Raw genomic sequence first — 17,764 nt, forward strand, 5'->3', positions numbered from 1 at the left:
AGCCTTTGTTGATTATAATTATACTGATACTTTTTATTTAAAGAAAGGAACATATTTAAAAAGCTGTAACTGTCAAAGACAAATATTATCATAAATACGTTTTACTTTTGGTGTAAAAATACAAATGCTCCGTTGTTTATTTCGGTTTATAAAATTCTTGAAAGATGCATAGTTTTCAGTGAAATAATTATTTAGAAAATCGACATATTCTGGGTCATTTCAAGTTGACAAAATTCGACTTTTCATGCTAAAACAAGATCTTTCTTTTAGCACCAGGTCGTAGCCACTCTTACTTGATAACAAAGTCCCAGTCACATTAGAGCTTACGACCAGTGAAAACCAGTTCACGATCACCAGTGACCTCTGGTCGCGGACAATCTTTAAAACGTCTTACGACGGTCATCGGTGATCTTTGACAGTCGCAGGTTATCTTATTTAGGTCCCACGACCAATTTCAGTCGTAGAGAGGTTTTTGAGCTTGCAGAAAAACCTCTCTGCGATCAAATAGGTCGCTAGTGATCTTATAAGGTCTTAAGGCTGTCGCACGATGATCGTTCGGAATTGCGACAATCTTACGACAGTCTTTACAAATTGCCACTAGTCACTGATAATCTTAAGTAGTCTTTAGTAATCGCGTGATGGTCGTACGACAAGTTGTGGGTGATCGCATGTTATGTCACGGTTAGTCGTAAGTAATCCCAGGCAATCTTGAGACCATCGTGCGTTTACTTATGACCTGTCGTGCGATTGTCAATGATGACTTGTCTTACGATACTCGCAAAAGTAAATTTATCTGTGCAAAAATGGTTCGGTCGCAGACAATCGCTGATGATCGTCAGTTTTACAAGTCGCCGGTGGTCGCAAGTAATCGTAAGCTCTAGTGTGACTGGGGTTTTAGACATTCAAAGGGGCGAAATCTGCCGAACATAAGATACTTGAAGATCGGACTACATTTAACAATCAAAGAGGTGTTATTTGCTGACCATTTAACACTAAAAGAGGCGTAATTTGCTGAACATCAAACACGAAGAGGCGTAATCTGCCGAACATTTAACACTAAAAGAGGCGTAATCTGCCGAACATTAAACACGAAGTGGCGTAATCTGCCGAACATTTAACACTAAAACTGGCGTAATATCTGCCGAACATTTAACACTTAAAGAGACGTAATCTGCCGAACATTAAACATGAAAAGAGGCGTAATCTGTCGAACATTAGACACTAAAAGAGGCGTAATCTGCCGAACATTTAACACTTAAAGAGGCGTAATATGCCGAACATTAAACACGAAAAGAGGCGTAATCTGTCGAACATTAGAAACTAAAAGAGGCGTAATCTGCCGAACATTTAACACTAAACGAGGCGTAATCTGCCAAAAATAACACACGAAAACGGTCGTAATCTGCCGAACATTAGACACCAAAAATGACGAAATATTTAGATCATTTAACACTTTAAGAGGCGTTATTTGACGAACATTTTACACTAATAGAGATATAAGACCTTCAATAGACACTTAAAGTCGTTATCTGCCGGACATTAACGAAGTAATTATGATTGTTTAATGGCGGGAAATCAATGATAATAATACAATGCAAGATAAAATTATCTCGTCCAGTTAGTCACACATTGACGCTACTTTATACAATCACGTGGTAGGGGAAAATCTAGCTCAGTGGTCAAAGTACGTAAATTTTAGAACAAATATTTATTTGGAAATATAATTATTTATTAAAAGCTTTCGAAACTGATCTTAACTGAAAAGACATATTTTGTGTATGTGATTTGATATTATAATTTGTACAGGTCTGTATACGTTTTCTTCGGTATGTTTGCACCATAATATATCTGCTTATGGTTTAGCCAGTAAATAATGTTTGTAGTGTACAATGTATATGTTCAAATTGTCATTAATAATTGTGAGTGAAAGATACACAGAAAACTTGTATATAGTAAAGCTAGGCTTACTGGTATGTCTCTGGTATTGTTTATTACATATATGGGTGTATTTGTGTGTTTATTTACACTGACCGCCGGGACGAACCCTCTCGAGTCAGAATATCTGCGGATTTGCTATATACACATTAGCAGCGTCTTTTCACCTCTAACCTGTTCGTCCGATGGTGGTCAGAAGGCATCATGTCTAACAAAACGGGTCTTTTTAACGCCACACTCCTGAGTTAGTCACAACAGGTCAATCAAACTTCGTCGGTACTCGGGAAAACTTGACCTTTACCTTTCATATAAAATTATGTCATTATTATTTGATCTGTATAAACGAATGATTATTTCAACGACTGTAATAAACTGATTGTCATATATTAAAGTGCATTTTATCTTATACCCTACATATATGAGATAGTAGTGGGTTTAAAGAGCATGCATGACTGTATAACTGTAATTTGGCTGAAACTAACGGTTAACGGAATGATAGTGATGTTTGGTTTTTACCAAACATTTTTATATTTTTTTTATCTGTCAACAAATAAATCATGTGCATTTTCATATAGTATCCTGAAAATAGGTAGAGTTGTAGAACTCAGTGAGGCACATGCACATATGATATGAAAGTTGAAAATTCGTATAAAGAAGTGTTTCTATTTTATGAGCAAGCTATAAGTTTCGGAACAATATTAAAAGATGCGGGGATTGTGGATCTCGTTTAGGTATATATCAAGTTTCAATGACATTTTGTATTTAATGAGCTATTTTAAAGGTTCGGGACAGACAAAAATACAGACAGACAGACATACCAAAACATTAAACCCCGAATCATTTGATACGGAGGTATAAAAAGGATGTTTTGCTAGGGCCCCAATCCATCTTAATTGGTACCATTTTCAAATAACATAAAATACTACAGGTAAGTCATTCATTTATCACAAAACATGGAAAATGTGCATTATTTAATTTAGACAAGTGATCTATGTCTCTAAGAGAGTGTCTTTAGTACTAGTACATGTATATAAAACAGAAAAATCTCTAACTAAAGCCAAAAATGGCAAAGATTAATCGAAATCTATGACTACCCAAAACCAACTCAAATTACCAGATACAATGTGAGCCAACCATTCGCTTTAAAATCCACACTTAAACAACTTGGTCTGAGATACACACTACTACTGAGGGCACTACTAAAAGAAAATACTTGTTTTTCCCAAACATTTCCTCTTCATGAATCAACTGATAGATTTTTCATAAATTTAACATCTTTAATTATCCATTTATGTATTAAAAATTTCTTACCAGAGGGCCAAAGTTCAAATCAAAGTACAGAAGGGCTCGCTATAGGTTACTTTATGTTTCACTTACCCAAAACATAATGTTAGTATATGTCCTTTGTGAAAAGATGCTATAACTTTCATTATTACAGTTAAAATGACATTAGACTTAATTTTTCATTGTCAAGTTGGCTGAATTGACTTTGCATTTCAAAGATTAACTGTTATAATGGTGATTGACCAACAGTTGATACTGGAAAATTGTAAGGAAACACAATTGTTAAAAAAACTGATGAACAATTAGGGTTGCAGGTTTATTGGTAAATTGTTAATTCAATGTGCTGTTCGCATACGATTGAAAAAACTTATCTGAATATTATGTTATGTTATCTTTTCTTATGTTATGTTAAACTTCTCTGTCACTTAACCCAGGGAAAGTGGATTCAAGTCCTACCCAGACCAAGACTATGTTTTCTCATATGTCACCAGAAACTTCCATAGTCCCAATAACGAAAATACAAAAGAGCATTGAACACGTCTTGCTCATACTTTAAATACTTTAAATAACTTCTTTTATAGTGAGAAGCTTCATGAGAGCCTAATTAAGCAACGTTCAAAACTTTGCTCGTCATAAGCAGAACAAAAATACCTTTTATTTGTTATTTGTTTTCGCTATTTGATTTAAAGTTACTGTATATATTTTCAGATAAGTTGACATCTTATTGTTGCTAGGCTCAATTAAAAACAAATCAAGAATGACATCAACAATATTAAATCAACCTCAGAAAAGTAAGTTTAACATCTAGTTTCTGTTGTTTTCTTTATTTCAGTTCGCCCCTATTTGTAAAATACCCGTGTATATAGATCAATGAAGAACAAAGTTATAATTCGTATTAAAGTTCGAGTTTTAAAGTTCGTTTAAATCAACCGTGACCATATCCAAACGTGATTTAAAATAAAACAATCATATTCGAATGCATTTTAAATTTAACCATTAATAATTAAGGTTACGGAAGTTTTATTATACAGGAAAACAAGAATTAATGCATTAATTTTGCGAAGTTACTAATTTTACGTCTGTTTGATGGTATATTATAGTGCAGATGGGCTTCTCCCAGCCAGTGAGTGGACTCCCTCCTAGTTTACAATATTTGGCCGGACTTGACCAAATTATAATAAAACAGAGACTAGAGGCTTTAGAAGGTGAGTTAATAAAAAAAGGGGAAAATGTTTTAATACATGAAAGGCGTTGAATCAAAACTGACGCTTCAAGACTTTGAAGTAAATGTAATCATCTTACGAGATTCCAGTAGATTCCAGTTTATTATATAGTGGTTATTTTATAAAGAACGACTAAACGTACCTATCTATAAACAACATGTCTCTGTTGTTTAACGTCGAAATATAATTCATTATTTATTTCACAATGCCTTCATTTTTCAATTATAAAACTAAATTCATAAATTCTCTAATTATTGGTATGCGTTTATTTTCAGTCCTGACCGGATTTGAAACAAGAAATAGATACGAGGTGTTAAATAATCAGGGCCAGCAAATCTTCTTTGTTCAGGAAGGTAACACCTTATCGTCTTAAGCTTAAAATACGAACTTCGAACTTTTGCATATCGTCGCCTTATTCTAAAAATGTCCTAACTCCATTTTTACCAAAAATGAGATAACTGCACATTTATTCTAGTATTAGTTTGTTCTATCTCCAAAACAAAACATGTGAAGATTTACGTCATACTTTTGTAGATATAGCGTCTGTATTTTGTTCGATGTCCAATGGAAAGCTTTGCTGTTAGCCTTTTTTCGTCGTATCTCCAACTCATGTAACACTTTTAGGCTAATCTTTCGTGCCAGCCAATCAAGTTATAAAATATATGTCATGTGACCTGAAGGGGCCTGACAATATAATTGTTCTAACTCCAGTGATAACAACAACAATCGTATCTAAATCAGCCAGCTTACTAGGAAAGAAACAGTTAAAAAATGATTTCTGAAGAAAGTAAGTAATATATTTTAGCTTCTATACGTTTTATAAGTGAATTTATATTTTGTATTAGTATTTGTTTCATCGTATTATCATTCTTTTATATATATTTCTCAAAGTTTGACAATCACATAATTTCGGATAACTATATTCGGATATTCGTACGAACTATTTGGAGTATCGAACATTGTTGTTGTTTAATTGTTAATGTTAATATTTTGTCCATTTCAGGTCAGACTTACTTATATTATTAGACGTTGTCCTTACAGAAATGTTGTCTCTAAGAACTTGTGACAGCAGTTAGCAGAACTTCCACAAAACTATGGAATTTTATATCAACAAAATCAAGTCTGTGGGGAAATTTTGACTTGCCATCAGTTTCAGATAAATCATTGTTTCGAGTCTTAAAATATTCACAAAAGATTTAGATATTTAACATTCCAATAAGATCGGAATACCACTGTCTTGTCAAAACATAGATTTTAAAATGCATGCGAGTTTCAGTGTTCTCCGGGTCTTCAATGATTATATTTATTAGATAACAGCAGAATTCTTAAAGCACAATACGGCATGATCTAAAATGTTGCCGGCTCGGTTTGATTTAGCCTGTTCATGGAATGTCCAGTATCTACTTTGTGGGACAAACACCAATATGGGAGATCGCAAAATTCACTGGATGTAAAATCTTGAAAACGACGATTTTGCAATCTTGAAAGATTGTTTAGAACTTGAGCAGATATTTTTCATACGTTGATATTAAACCACAAACAATACTTGAGACTTTGAATGCATGTGATATTGACTTTAATTGTGTGAATTAAAAAAAGTGTTCTTGGTAATATAATTTGTATATGTACATGTATTCTTTTAATCACAATATTAGAGATGGCTACAATGATTTCATTCTTCATAATGGTACAAAATATGTCAGTTTGCTTTAGCAAGTTCATTGATTAAAAATTTTGTGAAATGTTTGTTTTTCTTTTTTATGGCATCCTTTTATATTGTTTTTATCGAGAAAGGCCCAGGTTGGAGATCACTTGAATGAATTTAAACTTTGACATAGTAATTTACAAAGATAAAGTGATTCAGTGTCAGCGGTTCAACCACTCTGGCTGAAAATGTTCTTTAGAATGTAAAAATCTACTAATATTCTATAGTAAAATTATTACTCTTAAAAAATGCTAACTCAAAAAGTATTTACAATTTTAGCCTTACTTTGTCATATCTCCGCAAACTCATTTTTAGAGTATTTTTTTATCTAAAAATAAACATTTTTGGTCTATCTCCAAATATTTTTTTTTATTTTCTCAATTACTGCAAATTATAAAGGTATATAACAAAGTGCTTTCATCACATGTTGACATAAATAATACCAATCCAGAAGTCCACACTGTTAGGAGTTATTAAATAAAAGTTACAAAGTCTTGAACCTTTAACCCCTTTTTCCCAAAAAAGAGGAAATTGTAGATACACCATTTTTAGAATAGGGCGACGATATGCATGAAAATCTTCACATAATCACCAAAAATCGAGTTCAAATGACAAAATTAATGTTTATCGTAACTACCTATAGTGCTGCAAATGTGTTAAGCTTAGGAACACCTAACTGGTCCCCGATCATAAACAGAGGCTTTCAAATACCAAAATGTTCGGTTGAGTGCCTAGATTACGAAATTGAATTTCATTTTCCCCGAAAGTGCTGGCGGACTAAGAAATTCCAGATGGCGTCCAAGATGGCCGCCAAAAATATGAAAATTATAATTTACTTTATATTACTTGAATTTTGGCAGTTAAAACTTAGCAATAAGTTCTTTCTTTTCATTCTTGTATTAATTGTGTTCCTTAAATGCAGTTTTAATATGTATTTTAAGGTAATTATATTTTTGATGATAAAAACAAAAAATAATTACGAAAAATATACGGAAAAAAATGTGATTTTAAAAATACTTGATACAATTTCTTATTTTTTTCTCTCTTTTTAATAAAAAATTAATTATAATGACTGATTTTAAAGAAAACAACATGTTAAGCTCGACTTTTAAAAAAAATATAATAAAAAATAGATAAAATAAAAAAAAAATAATTAAAAGAATAGAGGTATTGTTACAGTCATGTCGGTGTTGACGTTTCCGTCAGCAAACTTTAACTGTGATCATTACTTTTAATCTTCTTTATGTTTTGTCTTCATACTTGGCCACAACAACCTTGGGAAGAAGACAAGCCTAAATGTGTCCTTCTTTCATAAATGACCTTGACCTCCAAGGTCAAATGTCTAAATTTTGCTTATTTTTTTCCCCTGATTTTTGCTATTAGATAACTTTGTTATTTTCTAATTGATTGTCTTCAAACTTGAACATAATAATATTTTTAGGATAGACCTTCGAGTTAACCAGACAGACCTTGATCTTCACTCATAAATAACATTGACCTTGCATATGCATAATAATCTTCACATAATCACTAAAAATCGAGTTCAAATGACAAAATTAATGTTTATCGTAACTACCTATAGTGTCATGTAACATTCTCATATTTCAATAAGCAACAAACCATTAAATTTGTTATTTTTTCAGAGTCGAGTTTGTGTGAACGTTGTTTCTTTCCTTTCAACCGAGGTATGACCCTCCACGTTACTGACAATAACTCTCAGGTATATCAGTAATATTAATCTAATTATCACTAATAAGCACGATTCCAGATTTGTGATATTTTTGTATAAAAACTTACAAATTTCTCTGATGTCTAAAATGTTGTTAAGTAATTTAACATAGCTCTAAGTCTTTACAATATAAAATTTTATACCGTAACTTGCTTAAACATGTAGAAATTTCTCTTACTTCGTAAGTAACGCAGTAGAACTTTACTGATATAAACAGAAAATTGTGTCTTTTTTTTTGCATAATGCCCGGATTGTTCATAGTGAAACATTTCTAAAACTAATGATAATTTTTCAGAAATTTATCTTGTAGGATTCATCTTTCTCATATGGAGGCGCAATACTTTAAATAATTAACGTTTCCATGACAAACAATTTCATTATTTGGAGGAATAAGAAATAGTGACATTCTAAACTTCAGCTGATATGAAGATTAATCTAGCAATCACACTTAAAAGGTTATTAGTTAAAGCAAGTATTTTACATATACGTGTTCTTTTACTTATTTGTTCAGGAGGTGATACAATATCGACGAGAGTTTAAGTGTTGCACGGGTTGTTGTTGGTGTGCCGACGGTTGTTGCAGCATGCAGTTCACGGTTGAATCCCCAATTGGCAGACCCCTAGGCTACGTCAAAACAGGGTCAGTTCTTGGAATGCCGATAATTTCTTTATATATTTTCGTATAATGTGTTTTAAAGGATTTTTCTTCTTCCATTTTTATTATCACATTATTATATTGTAGCTTTTATGTATATGGAAAAGTTGGATTAGCATTTCAATGTTGTTTCGTCGTTTCTTTGTACTATAATCGTATAATAATGCACACCTCATATTTGATCATCAGTAAATTCAGTATTTGAATGATACACAACATTCTATCTAACAGTGCTACATATATAAATGAAGCTACTGTGCAGTGTTAGCAATATGTACGTCAAAGTTCAAAGTACATTGAACATTTCAGAGATTCTAAATGTAAGGCACATATGAAGGTATATGACTCTAACAACCAGCATATGTTCACACTGTGGGGGCCATGTTGTCCATTTCAATGTGTTTGTGGATGTACAGATGATATCGAGTTTCCTGTAAATATTTCATTACAACAAGAACATTAGTACAAGTTCTCATATACTAGTATACTGTGAAATTTTATTCAAATTCCACTGAGGTTTTTGACATGATGGGACTGGAAATATTTTCCAAAGATTTGTGTACCAATTGATGAAGCTCTGGACCAATAACGTGTGTGAAAATTGTCAGGTCATTCTTTTAACCCGTTTTTCCAGAATAATTATTTTATTGTGCAAAATGACCCCAAAATGAAAAACGTGCTTCACTCAAATGATACTAAGTCTTGCAAGGTTTTAAAATTTTATGTTTCTAGACCTTAGACCTCAGTGGAGTTCTTTTAATAAAACGCAAAGTTCTTTTTAAATAACCTTCATGTATATAACAAATTGATTTAAATTTTGCAAACTTTAAACATCAGACGGTTTCCAAATGTGAATTTTTCATTTAATTTTCATGAACGTTAGTATATTACCATTTGTTCCTATTTTAAGATAACTGATCCATCGTTACAAACACGTGTGGGAAATATCGCCAAACAATGGAGGGGTTGTTGTGTAGAAACGTTCACCAAGGCGGACCAGTTCTGTTTAAGTTGTAAGTTAATCTTATACATTAATTTGTATAACAATATTTCATTAAAATTCATTAAAGGCACATTATGCCTCAGAAACAAATAAATTTTTACTTCTTTAGAAAGGGCAAACGTGAAATTTTAGATGTTCAAATAATGGTGTTAGAGAAATGGTACATGCTTGTTACCTGAAGTAAGTAGTGATTAATGTGAAATAATTTGTCATAAAAGAAGCAAAATGTAAACAAAGTAGTATTTTGCTACGCCCTACTGATATAATTCCTTGCATCTGAACTCCAAACAGTGATTTTATTTAGCGACGACATCCTTGGTGATACAATATTTCTTAAACAATACATGTTTGTAAAAAAATATACCCGTATAAGACTTTAAGAATGAATATGCATTCTATATTACAGTTCCAGCTGATATGACAGTAGAGTGTAAGGTTTTATTATTGGGGGCTGTTTTCTTGACCGTAAGTTACTCTTTTTTTTTAAATAGTCTTGCTACGTATACAAAAATATTAAGTATAAAGCCCTTAATAATATTTGCCGTCGATTATAAATCATGCGCCTCTAATCTTTGCGAAGTCAGACATTAGAATTTGGCCAAATTATTACATGTTTTGAAGAGAGCGGTAACTATACCATAAAACGTCTATTTGTGCGTTTTGTGCAAGCACTTGCCAATAGTTTAAGCACATACCAATACCTTAAGCACTTGCCTTGAGCACTTGCCTATTGTTTAAGCATTTGCCTATAGTTTAAGCAATTGCCTATAGTTTAAGCATTTGCCTATTGTTTAAGCACTTGCCTATAATTTAAGCATTTGCCTACAGTTTAAGTATTTGCCTATAGTTTAAGCATTTGCCAATAGTTTAAGCATTTGCCTATAGTTTAAGCACTTGCCTATAGTTTAAGCACTTGCCTATAGTTTAAGCACTTGCCTATAGTTTAAGCACTTGCCAATAGTTTAAGCATTTGCCGATCGTTTAAGCACTTGCCTATAGTTTTTTGACTTTCAGGTCAATACATCACACTTAAATCAAACGAATTTCATCTGTACACAAGCAAGCATTTCGCAACTACTTAAGGTATATAACCCTTTGCCTAACGAGCAGTTTAATTCATAAATTGAACTGATTGAGTTTATATCTCTATACAACAACACCAGTGTTTCTTTTCTCTTTTTCGCAGGAATTTTACATATTTGAACAACAGAAGAAAAACAACAATAATGGTGGTGGAATTTACTGAGGCAAACAGAAATTGATAATATTGTTCCTTTATAGACGAATTATCTGATGTTAATTGTGATATGATTTCAGACAATATAGTTTTCATGTATAGTTGGACAGTGCAATGCTAATATCTTACTATTGAAATGTTTTAAGTCGCGTAATTAAACCAAAATATACCAGTGCCAAAAAGTGAATCATACATAGTCGAGTTTTATTTGTTTATTCTAAATTGACTGTTTAATGTCACGTACGTGTGTCCGGATATACATTATCATTATTTATGGTATATATCATATATTACAATATCTCAACGTGCACTTATGTACATAGAAACTTACATGTGATATACTGGTCCTTAAGTTATTTTACCATTGATTCAGATATGTCTTTGAAGTCCTATGATATTCATATTTGACCATAATTGTTTTAAATGGTCAATGATAGTTATTTTTCGTGTTGAAAATGATATATTTATTTTTCGTATTGAAAATGAAATATTTGTTTGAAATAGCTTTTAAATACCGTTGTTTTCTTGTGCAGTTTGTTGTTTTGTTGTTGCTGTTGCTGTTATTATTGTTTTAATTATCTATAAGTAATTACTGTTGTTTGGTTTTTCCTATATGAATAATAAATTGCATGCATTAATATATACATATTCACTACATTTGATGAATAATGTAAAAGAAATAGGTCAATTTTCCCTTCTTTATAACGAGCAAACATAAGTTTTATAACGTTTAAATAATGGTTTAAGAGAATGTTAGATGTTTATCACATGAAGCATGTAGTGCGGTGAAATCAATTCTCACAAAATTTGCAAATTGTAAACAAAGTTTACCGTATTTAGTATTTTGTCATCCATTCAAAATACTAAATCACTATAATTGTATTAATTGATGAAAAATATGGTTCAGGAAGTTTCCAATAAGAACAGAACAGAACAATAAGTAACTTTTTGAAAACTATGACAGAACACCGAAAATAAAATGCTGCCGATAAATTAGATTAAAACATTTCTTAAGCATAATGAGGCAAACACATTTATTTGTATAATACTGCTGCTTATAAAATTCTCAAACAAAAATTATAAACATTGGATAACAAGTCCTGATTCTTTATTTATTTTTTATTTTGTAAATCACGTGTTTAGCACATTCGTATATTTTAGCCATAATTACATTCGGCATACATCTGTTCCCTACAATATATTTGGCGATTAATATATATACATGCTTGAAAAATCACTTGTTTTTCGGTCTTTTTCACTTGACCAATCTTGACTGCATTTTTAAGTGAATGAGTATTAAAATCATAAGCAGTGCAGATTTTTCAGTAAAACACACTAGAAACTTCCTATTGAATCGTTGTCTTCAGCCTATATCAGTTCAGCAGTTACCAAAATTACATTAACAGGTTAAAAGGTTTTCATGACCACTTTGTAAATAAAAATCATCGAGCCCAAGACGGCGGGTAACGAGGAAACTCGGCTAGCCCCGGACCCATGGTTCAATGCATAGTCAGACAACTGTATAAAACAGTTTTTATTTGCCATTGGTTCACACATAAAGTTTCTCTTCTCACAGAATTCTCGTCCGTTGGTATATAAGTCGCCAATGACTGATCCCTTCAATATAGCAGATGAACAAGCCGAGTACCAGGCGTTACAGAATTCCTCACATACAGTCAGTTTCTCCTGTCCATAAAACAAGTTCTGATTCGGGGCGCAGATATAGCACATAAGGAAATTCGTATACCTGTAGATATAAAATAACATACTTAACTGTTAAGATACATGCAAATTTGAAATAAAATGAAAAAAAAAATACAAAAGTGATAAACAATAAAAGTGAAAAACTTGAAACCTTGAATTAATAGTTCAATAGACAAAATCATTATTAAAAATCTAACTTTTATTCTGTCCCTTGAATTTACCTGACATGAGTTTCAATTGAACAATGTTGCATAACTTACTTCTGACTTATATTCCGTATAACTGACAGGCGGGATTTTCATTTAAAAAAAATGTTACATAACTTACTTCTGACATTCCGGCAAATTGAAAGCCAGAGGAATGTCAAAATTAAGTTACTGTATGAAACCCGTGCCAGGCAGCTATCCGTTATTTAAGAGTTGATTTCTTAAACAGTGTGTTGTAACCAGTTGTTAGGAATGTCATTATAATAACATGAAACCAACAGAAATGTTAGTGGTAGTGTATGCAAATTGTTATACACTACCACTAACATTCCTGTTGGGTATCACCTTGCAAATTGTTATATATGACATTCCTAACAACTGATTACAAAACACTGTTGAAGACATTACGGATAGCTGTCTGGCAGGGGTTTCATACAATAACTAAATTCTGTACATTCCGGACAACTGACTGGTGTACCTTTCATAGAATCATTGTTGCACAACTCACCTTTAACATTCCGAAGAACATCCTGGTAGACGTTTAATAGAATCCAGAAAGTACAGCCTACCTGAAAAGGTTGTCATAAAATAACTTACCTCTGACATCCAGGAGAACTGCCAGGTAGAGGTTTCACTGTACCAAAGGTCGCCTCTATCTCTTCTTGTTTGCAGCAACTGTTCTTCTTGAACCACGTGCAATTCCTGAGACTAGGTTGTGGTGACGGTGCTCTGTTGTTAAAAAATGAACAAAAATCCAGCGAGTCGGGATCAAATCCGCTGCCTATAGTAACATAACAACACATAACTATGAGAACATCGATCCATGCATATATACACATCCTTAATTATCATGAATCTTCGAACATTAGCAAGTGTCCTGTTCTATACTTAATGTTCATTTCTCAATTAAAAAGCTCCTAATTAAATACACTCTCATAATTTGTGCTGAATCTATAGATCCATATAGGGTTGAGCAAATAAAACACTATAGTCTGTAGATTATTATTTATTTTAGCATTTTATCAATAGAAGTTTCACCAAGCTGAGGCATATCTCTTAGAGGTTAGAAGCCTTCTAAAGACAGAACGCGATCAATATAGTAAAATCAATACAATATAGTAATCAAGTAGGCTGATAGCACTGTACAATATCAAATGCTTAGCGCAAGAACTATAATTTCATCTACAATATTTTGCCTTTGAATTTTTAACACTTTTCCTGCTTATAAGTAAACACTGGTCAATTAATATTTGGATTACTGCTGGGCTTTAGTAAATAATTTAAAACTGCATCATATAATTCAAGGAGTACTCATCTGGTACATGCATTATCCATGACTAATTTAGATTAACATTTTAGAACTTGTTATTTATGCATATATAATTGGTTTCACGAAGTAATATCAGAATGGGTTTGTGTGGGGAGGGGTGTTGATATTGTTGTAATAAGAATTGGTAACAAAGTTAACAACGTCCTCCGCTTAAGGGCAAATGGATCAGGACTTATAATGCAAAATCTTTTTCACTGCACATGTAGCAATAAATTCATTGTAGAAATATCACGAAATAACCCCTGTGTATGCATGTGTCAGTAAAAATACATTTTATCAGTGATTATTAGTACATTAAGGGGGATAATTTAAGCAGTTATGGTTCTTTTGCAGTGCACCAACTGTTATCTATTTGTAATGTCTCTAATACTTTCGGAGTTAGTCCCGAACAAGGAAAATATTGACCATGTTATGCTTTGACCTCTCAGTGTAAAGTATGGTTGTAGGGGTATGAGTGTTGCGTATGATACAATGTCTTAATATGGTGAATATGTGTGCATACTTGAAAAAATTCAAAAGTTGTAGACCGGACAAAGAACATACCCTTTAACAAACAATCTTAAGCTTGAACCTTTATGTGTGAGACCTTGACTTTAATCGTGATCTGGGTCTTGCGCATGACACTTTTTCTTATTATGAGCATTTGTGCCAATTCATTTTATAATAAGTTATGGACCAGACATAAAATATACCCTCTATTAGACAATGTAAGCATTAGATTTTCAAGTTTGACCTTGACCTTGGAGGTAGGGTTCAGGGTGCTGCGCAAAACACATCTGTTTTCATTGTGAACATTTTGCGAAGTTCTTTCAAAATGCCCTGATGGATGAAAGAGCAATGGGCTGGACAGAAAATATACGCTCAATTAGACAATGTTGACCTTTGATCTCAAAATGTGACCTTGACCTTGAGGTAGGGGGTCTGGGTGTTGTGAGTGGCGCGTCGGCTTATTATTGTGAACATTTGTGCCAAGCTATTAAAGAATCCCTTGATATGTGGCCGAGTTACGGACCGGACATGAGGTGTGTCGAACGGACAGACAGACGAAGGGAGCCCATTTCTATATCTCTATTTTTCTTCAAAATAATTAAGAATAATTCACATTTGTTATACGCCTAACTTGTTTTCTCGTAAATATCGTGGGGCTAAGACCTAAACTGGCATACATAGAGGAACTTTACATAACATTTTTAGGTGGTGATTTTTTTGTCATCAACACAGAAAAACATCTTTCTTAGACATTATGAACAAAGAACACATGATATCTAAAGAAGCTTGAATATTTTTTTAATTTATACAAATGTATGTAAATCCTGTCCCTCAACCTCAGGAGAACAGGGTACTTTTTCGTAAATTATTTGGCGATTTTATTTTTTGCTGAAGGCTGGTCGCTGTAAAATGAATTCTACAAATCACCTGAAGTCATTAGTGTCACTCTTAATTGTTTTAGATACTTTAACATAGGAAATATTTGTGTTTAATTATGCAAAATATCTTAATTGTGAATATTATAAAAGTTTAGTTTTTACTGGGACCAAAAATATACAATTTATTTTTTGCCCCAGGTTTTTAACTTTTGACGACACTTTGTATGTTAGTGTCCATCCGTGCTGTTCTGAAGAAATAAGAAACTTCTTCGGGAGCGATATCGACAGGAGCATGTGTCTAATTTCTGTAAAACAGCTTCGGTTGAATACTAACATACTTAGTGTCGAACTTTATTTGGCCTCATAATCACTCACTTTATTACATCACTTAGCGGTTCGATGAAGTACCATGACTTTGAACGGAATTCGCTATAGTATCGACTTTTGTTCTTCATTATTTTCAAGAAATACAGCGTTTTCATTGGATGAAAAATAAAGTTGGACACTAAATCTAAAATAATGCAATCGGAACGTCCTCGGCTTTATCTATAATAACCTCGGAAACATTACTTCTACCACGTGGTTTCAGTTGAGAACAAAAACAGAGTTTGCAATGTAAAAAGAATGTATATATTTGACATCCAAAGTAAAAAAGGTATGTTTCGGTACAATTATGATTGATTGGAAATATTTCTTACAACACTTTTTTATTGAAAAATGTCCAGTGATGTACAATTTCAAACAAACCCGACTTAATGTCAACAGGTTTGCATTTTGAACCTTCGGTTTCTTCAACCATGCATAATAATAAATATATAAAATGTTTACTTTTGTATGTGTGAATTCAGTCATTTTAGGTGGACCTTTAAACCTGACAACTCTCAGCATTAAATTCCTACTTGTTAACATGTTTAGTTTCTTAGCATAGGTAAGACTTCTGTGTATTCATACTATTGTGTTCGAGGTTCTTATCCGAAGACTGACGGAAAGAGCCGAAAAATTGCAATTGGAAATAATGTACAAACCACCAAAGGTGGGTGTAACATTTATATTTTCTATTTGGATGGCTTACTAGCACACAAACTAAACAAGACCCGAAGGATGGTTTATATATTTTATTATATGTGTTGCATCCAAGTATAGACTCACAATCTATCAAACATCAAGTAAACATATATACAGTAACGATATTTCATATTAAAGGCGTGGCTAATTATATCTTGTAGACTTGCTTACTACCATGGGGTATGCTGCTCTATATTCGAGTTTGATATGCAAGAAAACATATCACTCGTGATTACGTATGGATTTAAATATCCATCTCTCGGGCACCTGCACAAAGGATGTAAGTTCGCAAGCCTCGTTACAGCCCTATGCGAAAGCGACCCCGGATCGGATATTTCCATTCGTCACAAAACACATGAAAGATATTATTATGCAAACACTAAATAATATTCAGTTTCTTTATTTGGTTCTACACATCCTCTTATGTCTGGTAAACATAGCTTTTCTATTATATAGAAATTCCATTAAGCAGAAAAAATGCGCCGTACGTTATCACTTATATTTTTTGCGCCATACGTTATCATTTCCGAAAAATGCCCCGATATTAAAATTAAAGCGGTTATTCTAGCCAGAATGGGCATGAATTCTTAGATAACGACATATTACAACTTTTTAAAGTCAGTGGTTTCAGTTTATATACATATATGTAAAAGAAACAGAGAATTTTAGAGAAAAGGCCGTACGTTACCACGATCAAACCGGTGGAAAATGCTCTCGCTTCGAATCTGGTGACGCGCATTTCAGGTGAAGTACGGGATAAAAAATCATTAAATAAAATCATGTGTGCCCGGAAAATTGTGAAGAAAGTTATCATATATACCTTCACACTAGAATACCACGAATTTCAGAGAGAAAAAAGGGAAAAACCTATTTTTCGGCCGCATCCGCCATCTAGTTTGTTTGGGTAACGAACGGAGTGATTCTCCTCCGTGATATTATTGTAAATGGTAAAAGCCTAATTTTCGTGAACTGTGATGTATAATATAATTACTGTAATATAAAAACATCTATATATTATTCTTGTACATATATAATTCTTGATGTATAGTAAATGCTGGTGAAGAAGGCCAAAAGACCGAAAGCTACAACAAATTCAAACTAGCATTTTTTTTAAGATGTTGCCTGTTTAGCGAATTGATATATACATGTTTACATTTGTTGGTTTTCCTATAATAACTAATATATATAATCATTATTCCACTATATATACAGCTTAAATGTAATGAATGGTATATACATAAATACACTTTTTAAGGTATTTCTGTTTTAAAGTTTTAAATATCAGCGAAAAGGGAAAATACGTTTTACATATGGGATTTTTT

The 17,764-nt window shown here is 32.6% G+C and overlaps 2 protein-coding genes across 3 annotated transcripts; one reads left to right on the plus strand and one right to left on the minus strand.

Annotated features, from left to right (window-relative positions):
• Positions 1-1,344: 1,344 nt before the first annotated feature.
• LOC132744014 (phospholipid scramblase 1-like) lies at positions 1,345-11,317 on the plus strand. Of its 2 annotated transcripts, none has more exons than XM_060732618.1 (10): positions 1,345-1,684; positions 3,928-4,010; positions 4,320-4,424; positions 4,718-4,795; positions 7,791-7,867; positions 8,388-8,515; positions 8,840-8,963; positions 9,441-9,543; positions 9,940-9,998; positions 10,720-11,317. In XM_060732618.1, exons 2-10 carry the CDS (start codon positions 3,977-3,979, stop codon positions 10,777-10,779), a joined length of 768 nt encoding a protein of 255 aa, XP_060588601.1. In that variant the 5' UTR covers positions 1,345-1,684; positions 3,928-3,976; the 3' UTR covers positions 10,780-11,317. The 2 variants fall into 2 exon arrangements, with proteins under 2 accessions (XP_060588601.1, XP_060588602.1); XM_060732619.1 differs by having other exon boundaries at positions 1,670-1,806.
• Positions 11,318-11,874: 557 nt separating this feature from the next.
• LOC132744018 (riboflavin-binding protein-like) lies at positions 11,875-13,740 on the minus strand. Its single transcript, XM_060732626.1, has 2 exons — positions 13,278-13,740; positions 11,875-12,517 (listed from the first exon to the last, which is right to left on the minus strand). Exons 1-2 carry the CDS (start codon positions 13,517-13,519, stop codon positions 12,178-12,180), a joined length of 582 nt encoding a protein of 193 aa, XP_060588609.1. The 5' UTR covers positions 13,520-13,740; the 3' UTR covers positions 11,875-12,177.
• Between the last annotated feature and the right edge of the window lie 4,024 nt (positions 13,741-17,764).

The sequence above is a fragment of the Ruditapes philippinarum genome, unplaced genomic scaffold (genome assembly GCF_026571515.1).
Source record: "Ruditapes philippinarum isolate M1 unplaced genomic scaffold, ASM2657151v2 ctg684_1_1_1_1, whole genome shotgun sequence".
Lineage (NCBI taxonomy): Eukaryota > Metazoa > Mollusca > Bivalvia > Venerida > Veneridae > Ruditapes > Ruditapes philippinarum.

Coding starts and splice junctions, on each gene's coding strand:
- LOC132744014 (XM_060732618.1), top strand. CDS start 3,977: ATGACATCAACAATATTAAATCAACCTCAGAAAA. Junction 4,011..4,319: donor ATTAAATCAACCTCAGAAAA/GTAAGTTTAACA, acceptor GGTATATTATAG/TGCAGATGGGCTTCTCCCAG. Junction 4,796..7,790: donor AATCTTCTTTGTTCAGGAAG/GTAACACCTTAT, acceptor TTATTTTTTCAG/AGTCGAGTTTGTGTGAACGT.
- LOC132744018 (XM_060732626.1), bottom strand. CDS start 13,519: ATGTGTATATATGCATGGATCGATGTTCTCATAGTTATGTGTTGTTAT. Junction 12,518..13,277: donor AGTTCTCCTGGATGTCAGAG/GTAAGTTATTTT, acceptor TTATATCTACAG/GTATACGAATTTCCTTATGT.